The 27,486-nt window shown below is 39.5% G+C and overlaps 1 protein-coding gene across 5 annotated transcripts in view; it reads right to left on the reverse strand.

Moving 5' to 3' along the window:
* Nucleotides 1-27,486, reverse strand: part of nompC (no mechanoreceptor potential C) — a 227,632-nt gene that overhangs the window by 60,394 nt on the left and 139,752 nt on the right. For 4 of the 5 annotated variants that reach the window (XM_065229544.1, XM_065229543.1, XM_065229545.1 and 1 more), the window contains exons 5-6: nucleotides 16,051-16,143; nucleotides 1,200-1,413 (exon numbers count right to left, since the gene is read on the reverse strand). In XM_065229544.1, the coding sequence (XP_065085616.1) occupies nucleotides 1,200-1,413; nucleotides 16,051-16,143 (307 nt within the window). Of the gene's footprint in view, nucleotides 1-1,199; nucleotides 1,414-16,050; nucleotides 16,144-16,413; nucleotides 16,603-27,486 lie in introns of those variants that run through there. The other variant, XM_065229542.1, reaches the window with a different exon arrangement.

Genomic DNA, 27,486 nt, shown 5'->3' on the forward strand with positions numbered 1-27,486 from the left:
TTAGCGCATTACACGCTGGGCATTTCTTGATATCTTCTGGTCTCTTTCCACTCACATTCACGTATCGTTCCTTCCTTCCCGCACTATTATCTGCATTGGCCGCCGACGTGGAACCGTCTCTCGTCGTCGTCGAGTGCGCGTTCACGAAAGCTTTCTCCTTGGTTCTAGCACGTTCATCTCTGGGATTCTTCTGTTGAACTGTGAATAGCGACACGCTGCTGGTTGCTGATGCTACACGGGTCATGTATTCACTGAAGACATTGAGATCCACCACCGGAAACTGTTGTTGATACATCGCCCAGTTGAACTTAACGCAATGTGGGATTTGACAGATGCCAATGCAGCCCAACCGCCTTCAGATGCCCGCACAGATTCTGTACGGCCAAACCAAAATTCACCAGTGTTTCCAGCTTGTCAGGTTTTGGAGGAGGAGTAGCTCTTATTTTTGTAACCATGGTATGCACGATCTGCTCTGGACGTCCGAACAATATCTGCAACGTTGACACCACCTGCGGAACCGTGGATGGATGAAGTAAAAAGCTGCTCACTGCATCTCTAGCGGCTCCTTTCAATGCATGTTGAAGACGAAGAAGGTTCTCAGAGTCTGAATGTCCACAGGCTTCCGAGGAATGTTGATAGCTGCTAATAAAGAGCGGCCAGCGGCTTTACGTCCCTTCCGAAGGAAGACGTGATCAGAGTACAGGGTGCCTTCCATTCATTTTGACTAAACAAATGTTTTATGAAATTATACAGTAATAAGATATTATGATGATATTTTGTATGTGTAAGTAATAAGAAAAGATTGTAAAGTTTGTGTTTCACATATCAAACCTGCAAATTTAGTTTTTACAGAGTCGCAATGTCGATCTATTTATAGATCAGCATTTTTTCTTTCTTTTATCGTCTCTTACCAGAAATTGGGAACGTAAATTATGTTTTCCATATCACTAGAATGATCTTTGGAATATCGTAAACATTTTGTTTTCAAATAAAGTAAGAATAATCTTTGGGTTACTCTTGGAAAAATCGCACATTGGCTTGAAGTAAAAAACGAGAATGACGATCAGATCGCACTTGGCAGTGATTTAAAAAATTATCGAACAAACTATTTTCTCTAAAGCGTTTCACACTGGATGATGAACACAATTGTTGTGATGAATTCAATGAAAAATATAAAATCCATCGTTAGTTTGACTCACCTTCATTATCTATGATTGCTGGTGAAGCACGAACGGTATAGAAGTACTTGACCATCGCCTCGTCGCCTTCGGCCGCCGCTATATGCAGCGCCGTTTGACCATCGCCGTTCTGGAGGTCCACATTCGCACCGTAATCCAGCAGGATACGGGCCATCTCGACGTCTTTCCGTCGGGCGGCCAGGTGCAGTGCCGTATCGCCATTGTTGGTCGTGGCCTTTTTATTCGATGAGGGAAAATTAGAAACGAAAAAAAAAAATAGATAACAGAGTTAGTAAGCTTGCAATTGTAACACTTTCACTGATCCGGATTTTACATCATCTACTACATCGAGGATGATTCCCCATCGCCGCCGCATTTTGTGCCAATTCGGTTCTTATTCCAGTCGGGTGCTGCAAGTACAGATCACTTCACGAATTTAATCAACTGATTGAAAACATTTTAACATTTTTAACATTTCAGCCACACCGCCGTCGAGTCACCACACACATCAGTACTGGTTCGCGAACTCACCGTAACTGTGCTCACCGATCACCAATTCACTGGGTCAAGCCATCGTCGTCGTCGTCTCCTTAACTAGAGGGCGGCCTAGTCGAAGGCCTCTCGGAAGACTTCTTATTTTTTCGCATCGTCTTAACGGATGTTTTTTTTTTCCACCGATTCATTGTTTTTCCACCAAGTCATCCTGTCTGCTGCAGCTGTGGTGCCTGGAACTGTTCGAGTTTGCCGTGGACCGGAAGGAACCGGAAGAAAGGGAAAGTCCTGCCACCGAGTGGAAGTCGAGACACAGAGAGCGCATTTTTTCCCATCTTGTTCGCATAAGAAGTCGAGTCGAATGGAAACGACTCACATGACACTTTTCATCCGTTTTATGCCTCCTGGGGAAATGGGGAGAGAGGGAGAGGGAGTGAGGGAGGTGTTTACACATGCATAGAACCAAGTCTTGGTGTACCCCGACCACTTATGTATAAAGTCCTTCCCGTGCAGAAGAGGAGAGTGTTAGACAATTTATAGCTTCAATTGTTTGTCCATCCATATCGTTGTTTATATTTGACTATGAACCGTTCGAGGAACGAAGGCTGGCACACATTCAGGGTTCAAGCCAGGAGAAGTGCAATCCATAGCTCTTCTTTCTAGCAACAGACCACTGCTGCTTGTTGCAATCGTGAAAGCCTAGCACCGTAATGGCATTTCTTCAAGCCTCAAGACTCTTAGTTAATTATAGATTTATTTCCAAAGGCACGACTGGACCGACGATGGGTGGAACAATGAGGCCAATATAGTTCTTCTGCTTTGAGGTGAACCCTTTCGAGACGGAAGTTTTACAATAGTTGAATTTCGAAATTCACATGAGCCCACCCCGGTCTGAAAAGGGTCAAATCAGAGGAAGTCAGAGAAGACGAATGTGAAAGTGCCTGCCTTGTATGCGAGTATTTAGTGCCCCTGGTCAGATAGCTGTTTTTCCTCACTATTCACTTCCGTCGTTCGAGTTCTCCTCTTGAATGAAATGGTGGGCGGTAGGAAGTTCCTTCGCCTCCTTTCCGCCTATCCGTTTCCAAGCTTCCAGCTCCAAAACAAACGTGGCAAGAATTCGTGTAAAGGCATGCTTCGGCGAGGGAGAACACTGCTTAGGAATGGCCATTTCACGTCAGCACTTGCGAACCTGTCGGGCGGTAGTTGTCCAAAGGACGCGAAAAAATGCGCGAGAATGGAATGAAGAAACGGAAAGGCTACTTCGTGGAATCTTCGCCCCTGGGGAAACATTTCTTATATCACACAGCAAACGAAACTGTTTTTCAAGTGTTATCGCCTGCCTGGTGCGGTCTATTTCGAGATTAAAATTAAATGCATTAACGAGGCTATTTGCGAGCTGACATTTAAAAATCAGATTGGGTGTAAATTAGCGGTCAAGGGTGTTAACGGATTTCCCTGCAGTCTTGCGTAACGATGCCGATTTTTTTTTGCTCGTTCTGAGGAACGTGACCTGAGACCTTTGAGAGCATTTGGAGCCCATGATTGAATTATTCTGATAAGACAGGAGGAGTCATTAAAACATAGCAGCGAAACAAGTCCAACTGGAGCTTTCATGCAACAATGAATCACAAAGTTACTCAACACTTCGTGGCGTGCAAAGCGTTGTCGATTGTCTGCTCCTACCGTCTCTGCTCCCTCAATTCGCTCCCATGAAACTTTTGCAACCATGCTTGTTGTATACAAAGTTTCAACTATTTCAGGTGTCATTGCGAATTTTTCAAGGTTCACCCCCGTCTCAACCCCGCACCAATACGGTCGTGCTTAATTTTTAATCACTTGTATTAGTTTCAGCTGATTTTCCTCAATCAAGAAATGGTGTGCGTGAATCAACTAGTTTCCCAGCTTGGAGGAAGGGGGTTTAAGTTTTTCGCAAATTGGATTCCCAACACTTGCAAATCACCATCGACTTTGATGGTGTGCATGATTCGATTTTTAAAATAGTAGTCGTATTTTCGATTTGATCAAACAACAAAAATAGCGGTAGACAGAAGCGAGGGGGAGGGGGTCGACCGCGCAGCTGTTGCCACGTGATTTTGTCTTATCACGGAGTCACGTTCAGAGGTACTGGTGATGGTGGTTGTGTTTTCCGGCTGATAATTTACGTATACAAGGACAACGTTGGTCATTATCGTGCCTTGTTTCTTTTTGGGGAAATGTCGCTTCGATTTAGGCAATGTCACGACTAGTGGAAATTTGTGGCGGCTTTACAAAAACAGATAAACAAACAATATTTAACGCCATTGTCTGTGGCGGTCGGGGCTATGCGACCAAATAAAATCGATATCGGTGCTATCAACTAATTTGAATTATGCAGATTTTTTAACAAGGCTGGTGAATTTTAGGATTACTTTTTGATTAAATTTGTTCTTTTGACCTTTTCTTAGTTGTAAGTTAAGAGTTTTCCAAGCCTATCATTCAGGGAGCTTACTAACTTATTTTCAAATAATACGCTGGTAAGTTGAGAAAATTTCCGATGTGAAAAAATCCTCGACTGAACCAGGAACCAAACTGACTCATTCTACAACGTGGTTTTGAAACCGGCAATCCAGGCGTTCCCGGACAGGATCAGGGTGGTGCTACATAATTCTCTAGATGAAAGTCATTTCCCAAACAGCTGGAAGATGCAGAAACTAGTATTGCTGCTGAAGCCAGGAAAGTCTCCATGAGATCCATCATACTTTAATATACCCATGCCCCGTAACGTGGGTAGATCACCTATTCGTGGCAAGTTACGGGATGTAAGATTAACCATCGATTCCTAGTCCTGACTACTTCAAAGTGGGGGAACAGGATTTTTCAGTAATCAAAGGAACACATCTTAGTCCTTGTTACTTTTCATGCCTTGTTGATAGTGCTAAGTCCTCGGGTTGCCTGGACCGAGGATGATCTTGAAACAAGGAAAAAATGAGTTAGATAGTCTTCATCTATGTGATTCCTAATCTTCTATTCGTTAGATTCAAAGTGTTTTTATATTACTTCATATGCGAAGTTTGCGATTTTCAGAGTTGGTTGGAAATGCTAACATTAAGCTTTAGTGTGATAATTCATTAGCTAGAGAATGATCTTTAGAAAAGGGTGGATAGTTCCGTTAGAGTACGGCAGTATGAAAATTGAATAGAAGTTGAAAATGAGCGAAGGGCTATTAACGCGACAGTACAAAGTCAATTCTATTCGTTGTTCACTAGTTTGAAGTGGTTAAGACTAGGGTTCTGATGCATGGTCATTATCGGTGTCATTCCTTTATTTTGTTGCTAAGGAATCCAATTTTGACTGACAAAGGGGTGCTCCTTTCGAGGGTGTTTGAACACTCCGAAGGGTATAAATAGCGGGACCTTTCAATTAGAGTCGGATACTTGCGATAAATGCAAGAATGAATACTGAAAAAAAATCGGATACTTCATCATTTCTCATAGCATTGGGCGATCTTAAGGCAAGAATCGATCTAAGCGAATTGATTCATTTTTTTTTTTGAAAATAATCGATTCACCGATTTAATCATTTGTAATCGATCTTTTGGATCGATTCATTTTTCAAAATGGCACAACAATGTTTCAAATATAATGGATCATAGGAAAGTTGGTGAAGATTAACGCCAAGTTCAATCTAAAGTCGATATTTCGTTACATAAGCTATCTTGTTATGACATTGAATATTCGTTTTATTGGTATTAAATGAACGACTTAAAAAACGAAAAATTAACATATGAAACAAAACGATTAGATGGTTGGAGTGTAAAAGCAGGTAAGTACGGAAAGTACTTAATTCAGATATCGCAAAACTCATCCGAGAAGGATCCCAAAAAGCTAATTGAGCAATGCGTTTTGCATTGAGCTGATATAGATTTTGTGTGGTTTCACCAGTTTAAGACAATAGCCTCTCTGACGAAACACTTGATAAATAGTCTCGAGCAATGGGGTATACAGTCAGGAATCCTTATTGCCGGTTATCCTTATTGCCGGGCTATCCGCGAATAAGGATACCCACAGTTATGGGATTTTCACTAATAGGGGCTGTGGTGGATTATCTCATTTGTTTCAATATATAGAGCTATACGCTCTTGAACAAAGTTGTTGTACTGGGATAGACCAACAAACCTGTTTCATTGGATTCTGGTTTAATTGGGAACTACGCCGCTAGAGGCGCTTCACTTTTATGTTACTTATGGTGGGCGCTATAATATATGGATCTTAGGTCCAACATAGAATATTCTGTGATCCTGGCCATATAGAAAGTAATTGTCTTCAGCAAAGTTGTTCAAGTTACCAAGTCCTTTCGGATGGTGGCCATATTAGTTCAGAACTTTCTCACTACGCAGCGCTAGTGTACACATGAGCTTGCTATATAAGCTGTATCTCAAAATCCTGGCCATATAGAAGGTTACTGTCTTCAGCAAAGTTGTTCAGGTGATAATGTCTTTTTGTATGGTGTTCATATTAGTTCAGAACTCTCTCACTACGCAGCGCTAGTGTGTATGTAAACTTTCTATACAAACTGTATCTCGAGAACCTGACCATATAGAACGTTGCTGTCTTCAGCAAAGTTGTGCAGGTGACCAAGTCCTTTCGGTGGTCATATTATTTAAGAACTCTCTCACTACGTGGCGCTTGTGTGCACATGACCTTCCTTAATATGTTATGTCTGGAAAGCTTGTCCATATAAGATGTTGCTGTGCACGCAACGGAATAGGAAAGACTTGTAGAGAGGCTGTTAATCGATTTCGGACGCCATTTTAAAATCGGTATGGGTATTTTCGGAGAGAGGATGCCGTGTAGAGGCCGGAAATCGATGCCAGACGTCATTTTGGAATCCAAGATGGCGACCATCGGTTCAAGAAAAACTGTCAAATACCCTACAATATGGGTATTTCCGGAAAGGGAACGACGTGTAGAGGCTGGAAATCGATGCCAGATGCCATTTTTAAATCCAAGATGGCGGCCATCAGCACAAGAAAAAAAAAACTGTCAAACATGTAGAGGCTGGAAATTGATGCCAGACACAATTTTGGAATCCAAGATGGCGGCCATCGGTTCATGAAAAACTGTCAAATACCCTACAAAATGGGTTTTTCGGTGAGGGGATGACGTTTAGAGGCTGGATATCAATTCAATTCGCCATTTTGGAATCAAAGTTGGCGGTCATAGGTTCAATAAAAACTGTCAAATTACAAAATATGGGTATTTATTTTGGATATGGAACGACGTGTAGAGATCAAATATCGATGCCAGACGCCATTTTGAAATTGAAGATGGCGGCCTTTGCTTTACCGTAAACTATTAATGTGGACGACGGTATAGGCCCAAAATCGATGTCTGGCACCATTTTGGGATCCAAAATGGTGGCAATTGGTGTAGCATCCGAGATGTAAGATGAAACATACCAGATAAATCCCAACTGTCAAAATCATCCATAACCATTTTCTAAAAGAACATGTTACATTCTCTAGTTTCAACATTAGCATTCAACAGCATGACAGTCAAAGAACACACACAGCATTATCCCACAGTCAGAACGCATAGACTTTCTCACACTCAAAAATACTAGCGTTGCAACGAACCTTGTCAAGGTATGTAGTATGGCCAATTAGAGGACCACTAGTGCCATAACTGGTACACTTCCTTTATAACAAATTCAAAAACAAACGTTTGAAAAAAAAACATTCTTCAAATCTGCGCTCACCAAATAAACTGATGTGCACCCATCAGGTACAAACAATTTGATTTTATTTGGGCCACCTCATGCTCATGTGTAGACACCTAAAATAATTAATTGGTGGTTTTGAAGATGATTATATATTACTCCGCCCTAGGAATAAAAAAAAGTTTTGACAAATTCCAACTGCAAATGAACAATGTTTTGCTCCCATCAGATACCTTTAAACAGATTGATTTTATTGACAAATTCTCATGCAGTAAGTAGAATGTTATAAGATCCATCTCAGGTCCCAGTCACTTGGAAAAAAATGTTACCAAACGGCTTATCGTTTCTACTAACAAACGTCATCCCGTGACACTTAAGAGGGGTCTTAGGGGCAGTTTTTGTTTATCCTCTGTTCGGGACATAACACCACTGCGACCAGTAATTTGATCTATTGTAGTATATCCCGTGTCCTTAGTTTAGTGCATGTCGTATTACTCGATCACTTCGATTTCGATTTTTTTTTTCAGTTGTCATTCTTGTATTGATCACAAGGATCCGACTCTAATTGAAAGGTCCCCCTATTTATACCCTTCGGAGTGTTGCAACACCCTCCAAAGGCGCGCCCCTTTGTCAGTCGAAGTAGGATTCCTTAGCAACAAAATTAAAGAATGACACCAATAGTGACCATGCATCAGAGCCCTAGTCTTAACCACTTCAAATTAGGGAACAACGAATAGAAGATTAGGAATCACATAGGTGAAGACTAACTAACTCATTTTTTCCTTGTTTCAAGATCATCTTCGGTCCAGGTAACCCGAGGACTTATCACTATCAACAAGGCGTAAAATTAACAAGGACTTAGATGTGTTCCTTTGATTACTGAAAAATCCTGTTCCCCTAGTTTGAAGTAGTCAAGACTATGCTTCAGGGGTAGATCTTACATCCCTTAGCGTACCACGAAAAGGTGATCTACCCACATTACGGGGTAGTTACAATAACTTCTGGGAAATTGCAAGAACTTAATAAAAGCTCCTAGAAATTTAGGGAAGTCCAAAATAATTAAGGAAGTTCAGAGATCTTTAGTGAAATTTCGTAAAATTTGAAACAGTTTTGCTATCTTCAGAGCAGAAAGTTTCATGAATATCAGGAAATTTATAAAAGTTTAGGACAGGTCCACTTCTTTCCTTTATTTAACGTCGGTCTCTGCTCCGCAATCTAGTGTCAATCACCGACGGACATCGATTGCCATCCATTGACGGCAATCCAATGTGCAGAAAGGCAGCTTCCACACCTGCGTAGGATATCGCACCCATTCAACACACATGGGCCGAGACCAACGGCTTTAATTCCCTTCCGAAGGAAATTTGTATGCCTCAGAAAAATCCCACCGACCTCGGCTGGGATTGAACCCAGACCCATTGAGGTGAGAGAGCAGTCACTCTTACCACTACACCACCAGCGCCGTCTAAACGATAGTACCTTTTAAAAAATGATTAGGCTTCGCTGAAGTTCATGAAAGTTTAGAGAAGTTTCAGAAAAATTACGGAAACATCGCTGAAGTTTCAAGAAACTCACGAAAGTCCACATTACAACTTAGGGCAGTTTTCAAGAACATCTTGAAACTTTTGCAAGGTTCCAACAGCTTCTGGGAAGCTTGTAGAACTTCAGAGCAATGTTATTAACTTTAGAACGTTGTAGGACCCTAATTGAAGGTTCGAGGATTGAAAGTAAATTCCATTAATTTTAGAGAATTTTCATCAACAGATATATTTTCACTTCGGAACACTTATATGGGTCATTCCAGCTCAAGTGGGTACACCACCTGTGGTCGATGTCACCGATTTCAGCCAAACTTGGCCAAAACGCTTATTTTGGCATTCTTAACAAACGCCTTTTCTGATTTTGCTTTAAAGTGCCTAAATCCTTCAGGGCTACAACCCTGTATTTTCGAGATTTTTAAAAATTTAACTTTCAGAAGAGATTGCTTCACAACCAAATAAGCTAAATAAACGTCAATTTGAAGGTTTTTCTTAATGTAAATTCTTATAGGTGTACCCAAATTTTGTTTTTGTTATAGTAACTACAGTAAACAGGCTGATTACCGGCAGGTATTAAAATTGTCAAAAAATGGCCTATGTTTACCATGGGCAAGACTTTTTATGTTTTAATATTTTGGCTCAAATTTTCACCACACTTTGGTGCAAACTCTTGTACTTGATGTGTTTCCAAGGGCAAATTAATTGGAAAAAAAAGTTTTTGAGATATGACCAGATGAGTGAGAGGTAGTTTTTGGCTTTTCTGGTGAAAAATCAATGCTATTTAATATATTTTTATTTTTTCTTGAATTCCTTCATGCTGATGGCACAATAATATTGTTATGCTATTTTTCACATGTTCTGGGCTAGATTCGCATTATATGAAATCATAGCTACCTCATTTATTTACTTCTGTACATAATTTAATTATGGTCCTAAAAGTGAAAAATACATTCCTATGGGATACAGCCAAAACGTGCTTAAGAAGTACGATGAAATCAGATAGATTAGCAGGTATGCAAAATTTCAGTTGTGGATGACAGTTGCTACTTGAATAATACCGAATACATCATATCAAGAAGACTGGCAACTTTTCCAGAATCCAAGCGACAGATACAATAGCGCTGCGCTTGAGTGAAGGTGGAAGCAAATATACAAACCTTTCTTCTGAGGATGTAATCTTTGCTATCAAATTCGTTCGAAGCATTAATCTTTGAACGGCAGATGACGCGATTGTACCTGTCTCATAGCGTTCGTATGAGAAAATGGAAGAGTTTCCAGTCTTCTTGATTTTTTGTCTTCGATTTTACCCTTATTTGAGTTATTAATTTTTTTTTAGATGCAACCTCACGAGCAAGAATGCGTTTTTTTTATTATAGTTATAAAGAAAAATAAACGTTGAACCTTTATTTTTAATTTTTTGTAAACACACTGTCCATTCATGAACGTAACTGTCATGTTCTTCTTCTACGCATTTGAAGCTTATTGCTTATCGCATATTAGTTATTGCGTGCTCTCAACTTAGTGTTCTAAATGCACTTCCACAGTTATTAATTGAGAGCTTTCGATGCCAAAATCAATGCATGAGTTAACTGTTAACGTAACTGTCATGTATCGTCAGCAAACCCATAGTTCAAAATCAGTTTATAAACCATTATGTACCATGTTTTTACTGCACCGTCCACCGTTATTTCTGTCTTTTGGAAAATCTAACTATTTTCTTTACTACACAGAAAAAAAAAAGTTGCTGAATATTACATCCAAACAGCTGCACAGAGGTCATTCCACCGGTTGAGAAATATTACGTTGCACGTTGTTCATCGATTTTGCGAACAAAATTACATCTTAGGATGTAATATTGTATCTGTTTTTTGCTATTACATCATTATTTCATACATCAGCTTGAATTACGTTGATCGATATTACATTTTTTTTTTGCTGTGCAGTGCTATAGTACTCTAAATTAGTCATCTACAATTAATCTGTTGGATTGGCTAGAGGACAACCGAGAAATAGTGATGGGAAAATGGTACAACCCGCCGCGCTATTCGGAGGATGGTACTCATTTTACATACTTGCGATTCGATTTTACATAAATATCTGTTTGCTACCAGCCAAGTCAGATGAATAAATTTTTTAATTGCTCCCAACGTTGAAAATATACCTCTTCTTATGTCACAGGCAAATTTTGTCTTCTGAGCACAAACACAACTTACTGCTTGTTTTGTTTTTGCAAGCCTAAAAATCTATACTACACAAAATTAATTTTAATATCACATCAAAGTGGATGCACTTCAATCGTGAAAAAACAATGGTGTAATATTACTTTACTTACTATTACTAATTATTAAACTAAAACTATTACTAATATTACTTGCCAAAAAGGACAAAATTATCATGAATACAGTGCATGAACTGACATTACGTTGCTTTTACTGCTTTTGTTTATTTGTGTGGCCATAAAAATTACGTGAGATTTTCGACATGATTGAAGTAATACTTGGGTAATACTTAGACATAATTATAAGTCTGCAACTGCTTCCTGTGCGTAGCTTTAAATGCGTAGAAGAAATGAACATGACAGTCACGTTCATGAATGGAAAGTGTGTTTTCGAAAAAAAAATGAAAAATGAAGGTTCAACATTTATTTTTCTTTATAACTATACTTAAAAAAGCATTCTTGCTCGTCAGATTAATTACTCATATAAGGGTATTATTCAAGTAGCAGCTTTCATCCACAACTGAAATTTTATATATCTGATTTCATCTTACTTCACGTTTTGGCTGTATCCCATAGAAGTGTATTTTTCACTTTTAGGACCACAATTAAATTATGGACAGAAGTAAATAGGCAGTTATGATTTCATATATTGAGAATCCTGGCCAGAACATGTTAAAAATAACATAAAAATATGATTGTGCCATCGGCGTGAAGGAATTCAAGAAAAAAAAATATGGTATTGATTTTTCACCAAAAAAGCTCAAAACTACCACTCACTCATCTGGTCATATCTCAAAAACTATTTGTCCAAATCATTTATCCTTGAAAACACAAGAGTACAAGAGTTTTCCAAGGTGTGGTGAAAATTTGAGCCCACAATATTAAGAAATAAAAAATCCCGCCCATGGTGAAAATAGGCCATTTTTTGTAAATTTTGGATACCTGCCGGTAATCAGTCTGTTTACTGTAGTTTCTATAACAAAAACAAAATGTTTGTTCATTTATAATAATTTACATTACAAAACCTTCAAATTGACGTTCTAAGATCACGAATAGCTTATTTGGTTGTGGAGTAAGCTCTTCGGAAATTTTTTTTTCAAATCTCGAAAATACAGGGTTGTAGCCCAGAAGGATCTAGGCACTTTAGAGCAAAATCCAAAAAGTTATTTGTTCAGAATGCCAAAATAAGCGTTTTGGCCAAGTTTGGCTTAAATCGGTGACATCGACCACAACTTCTTAAAATTCTGTACCCACTTGAGCTGGAATGACCCATATGTAGTTGGTAGCTTTTCCAATATGTGAAGAGAATTGCAGGTTGAAATTCGGTATTAAAATGAGCCCTCCAATCCCTCCAATAATCTGCTTCTATATCAGTACTACAAATCAAATGATGATCAGTCTGTCAAATTCGACATTGAAATCCTTTCAACACCTTGGGGCATGAAAACATCTTATTTGGATAAAGTGTAATAGTGTAATAAAGTGTAGTGATTTTCCGACTGAAAACCTTAAAATTTCCTGTACGTACACATCTGGTCGTATCTTGTGAACCATATTTTGAAATAATTTTCGTTTCGGAACACATCTAGTAACTTTTCCAATGTGTGGAGGGAATTTCAGGACAAAATTATGAAAAACAGCAAAACCCACGCAGTATGAAAAGGACCCCTAGTTTACCTTCCAATAATCTGTATCTAAACAGTATTTTTATTGACACAAACCATATATTGATAAATTTATCACATATTGCAAGGGCTTTTACTTCAAATGGTGGGTCAAGAACACAAACAACTTGTTTGGTTGCGAAGTAATCTCGATTCAAAGATATGATTTATAAAAATCTAAAAAATCCAGGGCTGTAGTCCAGAGGGAACCAAGAAAAATTATAAAAGGCGTTTTCTTAGAATATCAAAGTATGCATTTTCGCAAATTTTGGTTGAAATCGATGACAATGATCACAACTTTGCAGACAGATTCGTTAACTTCAGAGTAGATGCAAGAACTTTCAAGAAGTTCTGAGAACTTCAAATATATCTAGAGAATGTAAAGGAAGTTCTGACAACTTCACAGAAATCTAGATAAGTTGAGGAAAATTTTGAAAACATTAAAAATAAGTTCCAAGAGCTTCAGAAAGCTTACAGATCTATACAGTAGCTCCAATATAGGAAAGTTTCGAGAACGTAAGGAAAGTCTCAACTTTTGGGGTGGTCTTTAAAATATGGATGAGTTAAGAATTTCAGAAAACTTCAGAAATATATCAGGAATTTAACAGAAGACCTGGGAATTAAAAAAAAAGTGAATACCTGAGCAGGAGAATTGTGAGAACTTCAGGAAAGAAGTTTCATTAATTTCAAGTGAATAGCAGGAACTTTATATAACCTCAACACTCTGGATGAAACGTCCCGCAAGAAGTTCTTGAAAAACTGGTTCCATTATTTCCGCATGGTCACCTGCTTTGATTCGTCTTTTAACGTCCCACGCAACACGAAGGCTAGGTTCATGACTCATTCTGTCGGATTGACGTACGGTCAAAGAGCGGCTTATCAATTATTTTTTCAGATACTCGGATGCTCGGGTGGGTCAACGTTTCCCCGGTTCCTTTCCATGATGCAAATGGCCACTCGCATTAAGGCCTGGAAAACGACGAGATCGAAAGTTTGCTTTAGCCTAAATTGCTAAAATCGGGCTGGTGACAATATCATCTGGTTGTAGGCGGGTGCAAGTATGTGTACTACCGCATCACCTCCTCTGCAGGTAAGCACAATCTCATACAGAAGTCAGGAAGTTACGATTGCCAATCAGTGAAACACGTTGCCTGCGGGGAAGCCTGGCTCCAATCATTTTCAGAATTCGTAGTCTTTTGCTTGCAGCAATGCTTGAAGTTAAGTGTCTGGTAAAAAGTAGCACCGATGATCTTAAACCGGGGTATCTTCAGTATAGCTGACATACATGATCGACTTAAATGTCTCTTTTCGGCTTTCGGCGGACGTTGGGACTACCATAGAAGGTGCTGGAATTAACCAAAAATTTAACGACGCTAACTGTTAATAAGCATGTCAAATAATTTGACATGTTAAAACTTTGAAGCTAAAAATGAAATCAACGGAGTTAACGTTAACCGTTAAAGTTAATATCACAAAAAAAAACTCCGTTTTGGTATTTAAATATTCCTATTCAAGAATTTTTAACGATCACACACTGTAAACATGTAACTGTGCACTAGCTTTATTATTGGATCGGCAACGATTGAATTATTTCCAGTACAATTTAAAAACTTAGTCAATGCCAAATGTATGAACACAGCAAAAAAATAATTTTGATATCACGTCAAAGTGGATGCACTACAATCATGTCGAAAATATGGTGCAATATTACTTGCTAAAAAGAACAAAATTATCATTAATACAATGCATGAACTGACATTACGCTGCTTTTACTGCATTTGTTTATTTATGTGGTCATAAAAATTACATGAAATTTTCGACATGATTGTAGTGCATCCACTTTGATGTGATATCAAAATTATTTTTTTGCTGTGAATCTTTCGTTCAAGTGTTTCAAAGAAGGTTAGCTCTTACATCTCTGACTAGAGTGTCTATAAGTAGAGTGAAAACATGTCAAAATTGGAACATCTATCAACGGCTTGGAAAACGTCATTCCAATCGAGCAGATGGCTGACATGACGTCACTTTTCTTAGGCACTCTAGCTCTGACTATGTCGATCAAAAGCAGCACATAACGGGATTGAAGTGTTGATGTTTATAAAGACATCAATGAAAACTTTTACACCCTTAAAGTCTGCATCATTCAATTGCTTAGTCGTAATTGTTCGTTAGTCTAGTCATAAAATCAACGCCGTTGATTGACGGTTAACGATTTAACGAAAATACTCGCCCTTCACTGCGGATTTCACTGCAGATATCTGAAAAACAGTTCCATTCACTAAAGGCATGATGTCATTCGCATACACGATAACAATTAACGGTATCAGGAACCACTCCAAAACCCAAATGGTTGGCTACAAACTCAATTCAATAAAAATAAAAACATCATCGATTAACAGCAGTTTCTCCAATTTCGAACAAAAACGTGTCGATGGCTACCATCAATTAAATTATGTTCATTAAAACTTGCGTTCCAATAAACACCTTTCAGCGCAACTACCCATAGACAACAGCAAACTAATTACACCCGCTAAGCAATGGTAAACAAAGCGCTCGATTGCCACTATCCTTGGGCAGGTGTTCGCTTCCAGTAGACAGAGTACCAGCAGTAATCCCCGAAAGCAATCATGCGATCTAAATTGAGGCCATTATTTTTTCACCAATTTAACACTCAGATTCATGTAGCAAACTGTGTACGGAACAGGTAGTTCTGGAAAAGGGTGGGGAAATTGGGCGGAGGAAGCATTCCTTTGTCAGCATCGGAATCCGAGCAGTGGACTTTTACGACGTTCGTGTTCGTGGATGGGGGTGGTGGGGGGGGGGGGGACAACAACAGTTAAGGCACACTCTGTAACATCAGTTGGATTCGCACATTGTTGTCGGTTCACTGATATTTATTGCTTCACTACCACACTGGCACAGGGTGGCATAGAGGGTTGGGGGATGGGGAAGGATGGGGGTGCGAATGTTATTCCGTCAGGTGCTATTCCCGATGTATGTTTGCACGTTCATCAATTTTGACTTCGGTAGGACTACATACGCGAATGCCAACACTCGATGTGTGTGATGGTAGCAAACGGCACAGTTGTGTGGTGAAATGCAGCACGTGGTTACGTAATATGCAGCTCCAAAATGGGTTTTTCGGTTAATTTCGGATGGTAAACGTTTTGTTGTCCCTAGCTTTCTTCCGGGAGGGGCTAAGATGGTTAAATGAAGGAATGGAAAAAAAAAATAGGAAAACGGATGATTGCGAGAGTACTCACCTTCAGTTGATCCGCCGTTTGTGCCGATAGTAACTCCCTGCACATAGACTGGTTACCAGCCTCGACAGCAAGCAGGAGCGGTATTTTGCCTTTCTGTAAAAAATTATTCCTTACTATATCTGTCCATGATGCTTTCTGCCTTTTCTGCCTTTTTCGTTTATTCAAAGCGACAAAATTGGTGGCGAGCTTGTGAACTTCGATCCGGTTACTAGGAAAGCTCACGGTCCCACCGCGCCGCGACGGAAACGGACTTTTGCCAACCGTAGGACTCTGTTTACTAGCACCGACACCTCCACCGCCAGGTTTCACCGAACTATTCTTGCGGTCCATACTGTTCTTCCGCAGACCAGCGGGCTCATTTACCTCCAAAGTTTGCACTGTAAGGGAATTCACATCCAGCGTCGGCGTCTTGGAACTTGACTCTGAGATGGATCCCTCCGGGGAATCCCCTCCCATTGAGGCGGCCGCATTGGCGAACGCACTTGCTTTGGCCGGATTAAATCTCGCATATTTTGATTGTACATTCTGGAAACGCCTCACGGGGTTAGACATGGTCCGATCGTACCAACTGTCATATTGAAACTACTGATGCGCGCAATTTTGCTTCGCTTCATTTCAACAAAAAAAAAATGTACCCCGATTCCGATGGTTATTATTATACATAATGATAGCGCAACTAGCGGAGCCCTCGGAGAGGATCTCGCCCCACGGGGAAGGACGACTAGGTGCACTGGGCGGCGGCGGAGCTAAACTATAACAACGCAAAGCGAATTCAAATCACATCGGAGCTTCCCAACCAAACAAACAGGTTCCAACGGAGTCCTTCCAGTCTAGTGCCACCACTACCACAGATCACGCTGCGGTGCACGGGGCAAAGTCACGGACGGTGATGAAAGGTGAGGATTTTTTGTCGTTGTTGTTGGAGGGACAACCGCGACACCACACCAACGAAGCGTACGAAAAATTCCAAATTTACGAAAAACGGATATTCATATCATCGCTAGGATCCCGCAGCCAGCCGGAGTCCACCCACACTGCCACGCTGAGCTGTGGCTTGCTTATGGAAGATTGCAATAAAATTGTGAGCTGAACATAGACGTGCAGAAAATGCCTATCCAGCCAGCCACAATACACTTGCGAAATCAGAACGATTCTCCGACTGTGTATTGGAAAGCGATGGTAAGCTGGCAAAAGCAACAATCGCAGAAACAACAATGACAACAACGAATGGAAGCTCAAAGCTTCAATGGTTTTCTGCCCAACCCCGCTCTCGCCCTACGGATTTCCTCACCCGGCTGCATCATTTGCGATAAACGGCTAAAGGCGGTGACACGATGCAAAGATTTACCAGCAATAATAAATTCGAGCACGTGCTCCGATTTTGAATAATTTCAGAATCAAATATGTAAATTTCAATAGGCTTATGTGTTGATCGCAATGATTGTACTCCAAACAAGAAATTTCAAGTCGCAGTCGGTTTAATAGTAAAAAATAGGTGAAGCCGAGGACAACATAGAGCCGCTCCACGCCAAATGACGAATCGATCAGACTCAACCTTCTCCGATTTGCATGAAACTTTGCATGAAACTTTGCATTTCATTTTAAACTCTTTATTTCATCCAAATTCAAAATAAATTACATTTCATTTCAGCCTAGGTGCTCCAGCTACAACAGTAGATTGCCAGCCTTAATTGTTATGATTTATCTAATTGTGTTAATATTGCTCCTGCCTTGAAAATTCAGCATTTTAAACAGGTTTTTAAAACCTGTATGTCAGCATAACAATGTACATCTTAAAACTTAAAACTTAAACTTAATCTTATCTAAGCATAAAGGAATTAATCATTGTTTTATTGGACATTTGTTCTACCTTCCTTGATTTGTTTTCCGTGCTGAGCACCAATGCTACCGACGCCAGAGAGGCAGCTCCCACACTTGGACCCTACCTATCGATCCATCAATTCATGATCCGGGGACCAACGGCTTTACTTCCCTTCCGAAGGAAGGCGTTATCAGAGATGTTATGCCTCAGAACATCCCGGCGGCGCCGACTGAGATTGAACCCAGGCCTGTTGGAGTGAGAACTACACCACCGGCGCCGTTGACATTTGTTCTAAAGTCTCAACATTCGAACTTCTATGTACCTCAGTAGTACTGTACCAGGGAGGCAACTTCAAAATCATCTTCAGAACTTTGTTCTGAATCCTTTGAAGTGCTTTTTTCCTGGTAGTGCAACAACTAGACCATATTGGCACAGCGTAAAGCATGGCCGGTCTAAAAACTTGTTGAAATATTAGAAGTTTATTCTTCAGGCAAAGTTTCGATTTCCTGTTTATTGAATGCCCTCAATGTGATCTTTAAAAGGTAATGTTTGATCTAGTACTAATGCAAGATATTTCACTTGGTTTGACCAGGAAATTGGAACTTCATTCAAAGTGACTATGTGACTACTTAGTTTCAAAAAAGAAGCTCTTGGCTTATGTGAAAATATTATAAGTTGAGTTTTGGAAGTGTTGGGATAAATCTTCCATTTTTATAGATAAGAAGAGAAAATATCTAAAGTTTTCTGTAGTCTGCTACAAATAACACGAAGACTTCTGTGTCATCAGCGAACAAAGATTTGTGGCAACCCTGAGGCAAATCAGGGAGGTCCAAAGTGAACATGTTATTCAATATGTGCTACCCCGAGGAACTCCTGCTCTAACAGTTATTCGTTCCGATTTGGAATTTTGACAATTTACCTGCAGAGTTCAGCTGGATTTTTGTCCGGTTTCAAAATTTGAACAACTTTGGCATGTTTCCAAAGTATGCCAAATGGAAACATCTGTAAAATAATTTTACCAAAGAAGACAAGGTACTCTCTGGGAGTCATTTGATGTGGATTTAAAAAATTCCATCATCAACATTCATATTTTGAAACTTTTTAGTTATAGATCTTACTTCGCTTAAATCATTCCCCCAGGAAAAATATTTTTCCGAAAGAAAATATTCAGATATTCCCGAGCAACCTGATTCTCAATATTATTAGTTAGACCCACACTGAAATTATGGGAACTCTCGAATTGCTTATCAAGGCTCTGAGCATTTCTCGAATTTTTGATCAAAATTTGACCACCTTTCTAAAGCGCTGGAATAGGCTTTTGAGGTTTTTTTCAATTTTTTTTTTGTGAGGTTCCCAAAGGAGTTTGTAGTTCGGGTCTAATTTCGAATCATTTCTCTATTTTTTTTATCATAGTTTTTCCTCAGGGCAGAGAATTGCTTTTTAATTTGTTTTTTGCAAATCCAGCTAGATAACTTTCATGGCAGGATCGCGTGTTCTTTGATATTGCCTCCTACGGACATTTTTCAGACGGATCAATAGCTGAAGATCGTCGTCTATTATAATTGAATCGAATTTAACCTCGAATTTTGGTACTGAGGCAGCTCTTGCTTCAACTATAGAAGTAGTCAGAGATTCAAGAACATATTAAGCATTATCTTTGGTTTGCAAAGGAATATTTGGATCGAAGCTATACTCCATAAATGTTCGATATTGCTCCCAATCAGCTCTAAGGAAATTGAAAGTAGAACTGTTGGGATTAGAAATTATTTCTTGGGATATTTCAAAAGTTACTGGAAGGTGATCAGAACCGAAGTCAGCATGGGTAACCAGTTGGTTACAAAGTTGACATGAATCAGTTAAGACCAAATCAATAGTGGAGGGATTTCTTGTAGAAGAAAAGCATGTTGGGCTGTTTGGATATTGAATAGTGTAATAACCTGCAGAACAATCATCAAACAGAATATTACCATTGGAATTGCTTTGAGCATTATTCCATGAGCGGTGTTTTGCATTAAAATCACCAATAATGAAGAATTTAGACCCATGACGGGTAAGTTCCTGAAGGTCGTAAGTTGTCCAAATTTTGTTCCAACAGAAACTCCCAAAGTTTCAAATGCAGAAAGAATTTTATGTTTGATTCGTCTATGAACAATGATGGCAATGCCACCACAGGGTCCATCAAGACGATCATTTCTATAAATGAAATAATTTGCGTCCCTTTTAAACTTATGGTCAAGTTTAAGGAACGTCATAACTGAAGGCAATATTTAATGATTTAAAATATATTACTGAGTTTCAAAGTCATTACGATATTGTTCGCAAATTTTACTCCCGTTTGAATAGCATCAAACATGGAGTTAGATTTAAGCCTATCAGTAATCATGTCAATTAATGATTTCTGTAAAAAATCCATTCAAGGAGCAGTTATGCATCCTAAGTCAAAATTTTCAAAATTTCCGTTAGAAATACGTTGGCTAATAATTTAATTATTACCCATTGAAATTGCAGCATAGGTAGCTCCATTTACTCGCATGAACATTGTTAGCAGCAAGTGGAGTAGGTATAGATGAAGAATTTGAAGCAGAGGTGATATTTGCACCTACGGGCACGAATAAAGAATTTGTTCCTCACTGACCGTTGCTAACAGTAAAAGAATTTGTACCTGGTCGGTAAAGTGGAGCTTTTCCTACCTGCCGGTTAGTACGAGATTGTAGGATCGCTTTGCGAGTCTTACATTCACAAAAATTGGATTTGTGGTTTTCATGCATTTAGCTGGCTTGAACAATTTTTTAGATCCGTTACCCCATCCCTGGCACTTACGGCACTGGATGAGGTTTTGCAAATTTCCTCCAGTCTTCCTGAAGTGTCCACTTCACTCGGACATGGAGCATAAGGCTAGCTTTTTCTACGGCCTTAAGGTTGTTTAGTTCACTAAACTTGAAGTGAACTAAATAACAATCATTAGAAATCCCGTTGCGTGAATCGCCAGGACGGGATTTCATTTTCATTTTGATTACTTGGAGTGGCATAACTCCAAGTAATTTTGCCAGTTCATCTTTGATCTGATCCAGGGATTCACCACTGGGCAGTCCTTTCATGACAACCTTGAACCAGACGTTCAGTTTTGGTGTCGTAAGTAAAGAATGTGCTGCTTATTCGTAAAATACTTGAAAAGACGTGTGAATCCATCCAAGGTTTCAGCCAATACATGGCATTCACCCGACGGCCGATTTGAAGTGAAAACCTGAATTTCACGAAGTTCAAAAGTTCCGCGTAAAGAACATGGCAATCGGAAGCAGTTATCACAAAAGGGATAATCTTTTCCTGCTTGGCATTACTCCGGGAAAGTTTACTGGAATTTTGAGTGAATTATGGATATCAAATTGATTGCTCAAATTAATTTCATCAGAATGGGGATCAAGATATTGCCCTTTTCTTTTGCGTTTGGGTGCCATGGCGGCAGTAAAACTTTTCTCCAAATCGATTTCCAATCAGATTACTAGAAGAATCCGAAGGATCGAAGAGGAATTTTCCAAACGGAATCCAAACAGGATTGCCTCGGGTAGGGTCCAAACAAGGATCGAAGAGGAATAAGAGTCGATCAAGATAGAAAATTTGCAGGTTATATTGAGAACTGAAAAGTGATGTTTTATTTTGTTGTAGTGGACTGTTGAAACTTTGCATAGTTGTTTGATATGGGAAGTTATTTAGATTTCTGCAAAAATTTATTCAAATTAGCGTATTTGGCATTTTTCAAGATTGCATAACATGAAAACGTAACTTCTAATCGAAATGACGTCTCAAACACAGTTGCAGGGAAATATTAAGCCTTTCCAAAAAAAATAGTCGAATTTAACTTGTTATAGTTGGCACAAGTGATAAAAAATTACACAACAAAACGATCCTTTTTCAATACGTTTTATTAATTTGTCATAATAGAGCTAAGATTGCTAAGAAAAATGAATTTTTATGAAATATTGAAAACCTTGGACACATGAAAATATAATAAATCGTAAAACATCAACTTTTCGTATAATTTTGGAGCTTTATGCTCGTACAAATTTGCATTTTTCCGAAAAAATTGCTCAGGAAACAATGTTTAAAGACGTTTTAAACGTTTTCTGTGGCAAACTTACTAAAGTGCTACAAAAAATAAATCATAAATTTGACCAAAAGTTGTTTTATGGATTTTTTATGGATTTTTTTTTTGTCTAAATAACAGACGTCATTTCGACAAGAAGTGACATTTTCGTGCTAATAATTATTTTAAAATGCCGAATATGCAATTTTAAAAAGAAAATATCGATTCAAAATACCAGAATATTAGCAAAAATGTGAATTATTGCCCATAACAAACAGCTTTGCAAATTATCATGCAAATCAGAGAAGATCGAGTCAAATCTTCATCTTTTCGCTGTTTGGAGTGGAACTGCTTCAATGCTCACTGATCAAGAAAGCATGCCATTCTACCGCCGAATTCGGTTTTTTTTTTGCGAAATTCAAAATGGTCAAATTTTATCGAACTACACAGCAAAAAATAAATTTTAATATTACATCCAACAGGATGCACTTCAATCATGTCGAAAATCTCATGTAATTTTGCAAATGCAGTAAAATCAACGTAATGTCAGCTCATGCACTGTTTTTTTTTTTTTCTTTTTTTCTTTGATTTGTTTTCCGTCGATCTTGTTTTCCGTGCTGAGCACCAGTGCTACCGACGCCAGGGAGGCAGCTCCCACACCTGGACCCTACCTTTCGACCCAACAACTCATGAACCGAGGACCAACGGCTTTACTTTACGTGATCAGAGATGTTATGCCTCAGAACATCCTGGCGGCGCCGACTGGGATTGAACCCAGGCCTGCTGGGGTGAGAAGTAATCACGCTTACCACTACACCACCGGCACCGCTAGCTCATGCACTGTATCAATGATAATTTTGCCCTTTTTGGCACGTAATATTACATCATATTTTCGACACGATTGAAGTGCATCCACTTTGATGTGATATTAAAATTAATTTTTTGCTGTGTATTGGCCATAATAAACAATTAAACAAAGTTTCATGCAAATCGGAGAAGGTCGAGTCAATCGACAGTTTATAAACTCGATGCAAGCTAGTGTTTTGGGGTGCTTTATTCATTGATCCGGGAGCTCTACGCAACAAAAAATAAATTTTAATATTGCATCCAAGAGGATGCACTTCAATCATGTCGAAAATCTCATTTAATTTTATGGCCACAAAAATAAACAAATGCAGTAAAAGCACTAAATCAAGCTAAGAATGTATAGAATCACAGTTGGCATTGGTTGTTAGGATTAGTTCATTTTTTTTACATCATGGCTTCACTGGAGCAAGCACGTCGCGACCCGATCCTGCACGCTCGAAACGAAAATCTCAGTGTATTCAGCCCCTGGCCAGTGATGCCACATATACAGATTTATCTGTAATCATACAGATTTTTTTCAATTTTTTGATACAGATATCTGTATATACAGATTACAGATTTTTGGAAAATATACAGATTTTTCAGATTTTTTCAATTAAAGGGAATGAATTTTGCATTATTTTTTTATATTTATTAATACCGATAAATAATCGTTTCTTCCTTTTGAGCAGCTTGAATTCAATCTTAGCATCAAACTCAAATCGTATTTTTCACTAAGTAAATTATTATTGTTTTAGCTTCAGATGGACTTGGAATCTTTCGAATGGACTTCTGATGTTCAGATGTTCTGATTTCTTGTTGGAAGGAATATTAGTTTCGCTTTCTATTCCCTCTTCAGATACGAAGTTAATTAAATATATTTTTTTCAACTCGGTAAACAAGCCATTTTAGAAAACCCTCAAAGTGGTTGATTACAGTTTGTGAGTCGAATAATCAACTGGATATTTTTATATTTAAAAATGTCATTATAGAAATTAAGAATATTGCATGCAATTTGACTAAACTTCCTGTAAAAGTTCTGTGGTATGTCCAATGTCCAGATAAAGGTTTGCGTAATCTGAGACATAAATAAATCAAATTCTAGGGAATTGTGATAGTTACTTCATTAAGGAAATTTTCAGTCGGAAAAAGGTTTGTCTCGTACAACTGGTACTTAATGTTTTGTATTTTTAAGACAGTAGAAGAGATACAAAACAGTCCAAAAATCAAGATTGTAGGATTTCAAGATTTTTAAAATAGACAAATTCTTTAGAGAGAAAACTTTAGCAATTTTTCATGATTCTAAACATTGAACAAACCCCTTCTGAACTATGAATTTGCTCAATGGAGATTTACGTAAATTCGCACTGAGACCATAATATAGAAACTATACAGATTTTTTCACAGATTTTTGTCAGCCAGATACAGATTAAAAGATTTTTTGCAATGAAAATACAGATTGAACTTTGAAAAAATGTAGCATCACTGCCCCTGGCAGTTTTCGATAAAATTCCTGGGCAGGAATGGTATGCCTCGGATGATCGGAAGAGTACCCCGGAAGAATTTAAAATCAAAAAGAAGTCGAAATTCCCCAAAAAGTGCAATCTGCCGGCTGAAAAGCGAAAATTTCGTTACTTCTCGGGACCATGAACCAGAAAATTTACCTGTATGAGTGCCACCAAACAGTGGTGCAGCAAAAATTGCGTCACAGTGGTTCCCAAGGAGATGAATCCGGCCAATACTCCGGAACTAAGGCCAATTGAGAAATACTGGTCTTCATGCGGAAATAGAAATTGGCAGCCAAACAAGTGGGTACAGGGCTCGTATAAAAGATGATGGGCCGTGTACGAAGAAAAGTTCTAGCAGTGGCTTATGGTAGGAAGGAAGACTAAAACAATGGTCTTACAATAAGCATTATACCCACTATAGCTGTTGCATTGAACTGTGACAAATAAAACGCATTGTCTCAAAAATCGAAAAATTCTTCGAAGCAAAGGATGTATTAATGGCTGCCTTTCTTGATATTGAAGGAGCATTTGATAATGCATCTTTTAAATCAATGAAAATTGCCATGAAAAAACGTGGGTTAAATAAAAGCGTAATATATTGGATAGTAGAAATGTTATCGAATCGTGAAATATCATCAAATCTTGGAGAGTCAACCATAGAGGTAACAACTGCTAAAGACTGCCCTCAAAGAGTCGTTCTCTCCTTTTTTCTATGGTTGCTAGTAATAGATGAGCTTCTTATTAGTCTTGAATCGTTAGGGTTTGAAATTATTGGATTTGCGGATGATATAGTGATAATAGTCCGCGGAAAATTTGATGAAATCATTTCAAGTAGAATGCAGACGGCATTAAATGTAACTACACTGTGGTCCAAAAATGAAGGATACGCTAGACTATCGGTTCACTCTGAACGAAGTCCTGTCTCTCACAACTTTCCGAATACGGAACCTTGCTCTGAGACTTAAACACAAAAAAGTCATCAGCTCTGTGTTTATTCGAAATGACACAGTTTCCGTTCGTCTCGTTGATCAATCCGAATACACGCTAATCAACAATATCAATCAACTCATGGAACTCACTGGCTCGACAACAGAAGGTGAAAATTCATCGCTGTTCTTCGACGCACTGTCCTCAGTTTCTTCGCTTGGATTAACATCCTAACTGCACTACCATTTCGACGACTTTAATTCCACCAGATGACTACCTACCCAAAACAACTTCGTATAGGACATCTTAACGTTCGCAGTCTCGAACGACATATTGATGGTGTCAAGTTAATGCTCGACCGTGAGCAATACCATTTCTTCTGCGTATCTGAGACTAAACTGAGACAATCCTCACCGGCTGGACCTATTCGGATTCCCGCCTACAATTTTATTAAGCATTCGCTTGCGTCCGGACGTGGTAGGAGTACCAAGACGTGTGGAGGGGCAGGAATTTATGTTAAGAAGGGTATCAAGGCGGTGCCGATTTTGAAATCAACTTTCGACCCAACCATTCCTATCAACCAACGGCTTGAATTTCTGGCCATCCAAGCTTGGTTTGGCGACACCAACACGTGCATCGTCGTGGTATACAACCCCTCTGGTTGCAACGCACTTTTTGCCCAACAATATGAAAAGCTTCAACTCGATCTGCTGGAACACCATTTTGACAGGATCCTGGTTGGTGACTACAATATCAACGTCGCCGCGAGTCAACCCACTGCGAACCTACTTGCTTTGAGAAGGATTCACACCACCTTCAATCTTACGGTGCTACTCACGTCGGCCACCCGGATCACTGAACACAGCTCTACTACCATTGATCTAATGGTAACCGATCACCCACTGTTTATCGAAAAATCCAAAGCAGTAAACGCGAACTCCATTTCCGATCACGAAGCTGTGTATCTGATCGCTGACGTGCGCATACCTGAAGCTCCACCTCGTCGTATGAAAGTACGGAATCTCGGTAGGATAGATCGCCTACGGCTGCAATTTCCAGGCAAAGGACCTACAGCACATCTACCAAGAAGAAGACATCGACATCAAAACACAACTTCTCACTAGCGAAATTTATTCGCTTTTGAACCAGCATGCTCCGGAGCGGATAATTAGTGTTCGTGACAAACGCACGCCATGGATAATGAACGAAATCCAAGCTGCAATCACCTTACGGGACCTAGCCAATTCTCTCTATGTGCGAAATCCAAATCGTGTCAGAGGAGATGCTCAATGGCGAGACTACATCTCCAAAAAAAGTAGGGCCGGCACCCTAATTGGTGCTGCTAAGAAAAGATATGCTGATTCGCAGTTTGGCATGGATCTTCCTGCTAAGCAGCTGTGGTTCAACCTGAGGAGAGAGGGCATACATAACAATACAAAGAAAAATGCGGCCATGGAGGAATTTGATGCTGACCGACTAAATCGGTTCTTTGCTTAAGGCCATCACATGTTACAGCATAGGGCTGTACCTTTGCAAGCGAACGCAGAATCCGATCGACCACCCGCAAATGCGGCCGACGGCCAATTCCAGTTCAGGCACACTAACGTCAACGAAGTCACCAGGAAAATTTACGAGATTGGGACCAACGCGAAAGGGACGGATGAAATCCCCATCTCATTCATCAAGCTGCTCTGCCCGTTTATCCTCCCCCTCCTGACTCACCTGTTCAATGCGATTATCGATGCTCAAACTTTCCCCTCCGTCTGGAAATAGGCCATCGTTACCCTGATACCGAAATCATCGAACCCTACTTCACCGAAGGACTTCAGGCCCATTAGTGTCCTACCTGCGGTGTCTAAGGTACTGGAGAAGATTCTACTGTCACAAATAACGGATCATCTCGATGTATCCACACCAGCTCTTCTTGCCAAACACCAGTCAGGATACAGGAAAAACCACAGTACCACGACCGCTCTAGTCAAGGTTGCTCACGATATCCTCAACAACTTTGACGATAACAGGTGCACAGTAATGGTTCTTGTCTACTTTTCGTTGGCATTCAACTGTGTCAGACATGGTCTACTTGAAACGAAGCTGAGGAGGGAATTCGGGTTTTCAAACTCCGCGTGTAATTTGATTTCATCTTTCCTGGCGCAGCGAAGCCAGGTTGTAGACCTGGGTGGTACTCCCTCGAATCCGACGGTACGCCACAAGGATCCTGTCTGTTCGCCCTGCTGTTTAGCCTATACAGC

This window comes from Ochlerotatus camptorhynchus, unplaced genomic scaffold (genome assembly GCF_037179485.1).
Source record: "Ochlerotatus camptorhynchus isolate MF236.1 unplaced genomic scaffold, CSIRO-AGI_Acam_v1.1 ptg000316l, whole genome shotgun sequence".
Lineage (NCBI taxonomy): Eukaryota > Metazoa > Arthropoda > Insecta > Diptera > Culicidae > Ochlerotatus > Ochlerotatus camptorhynchus.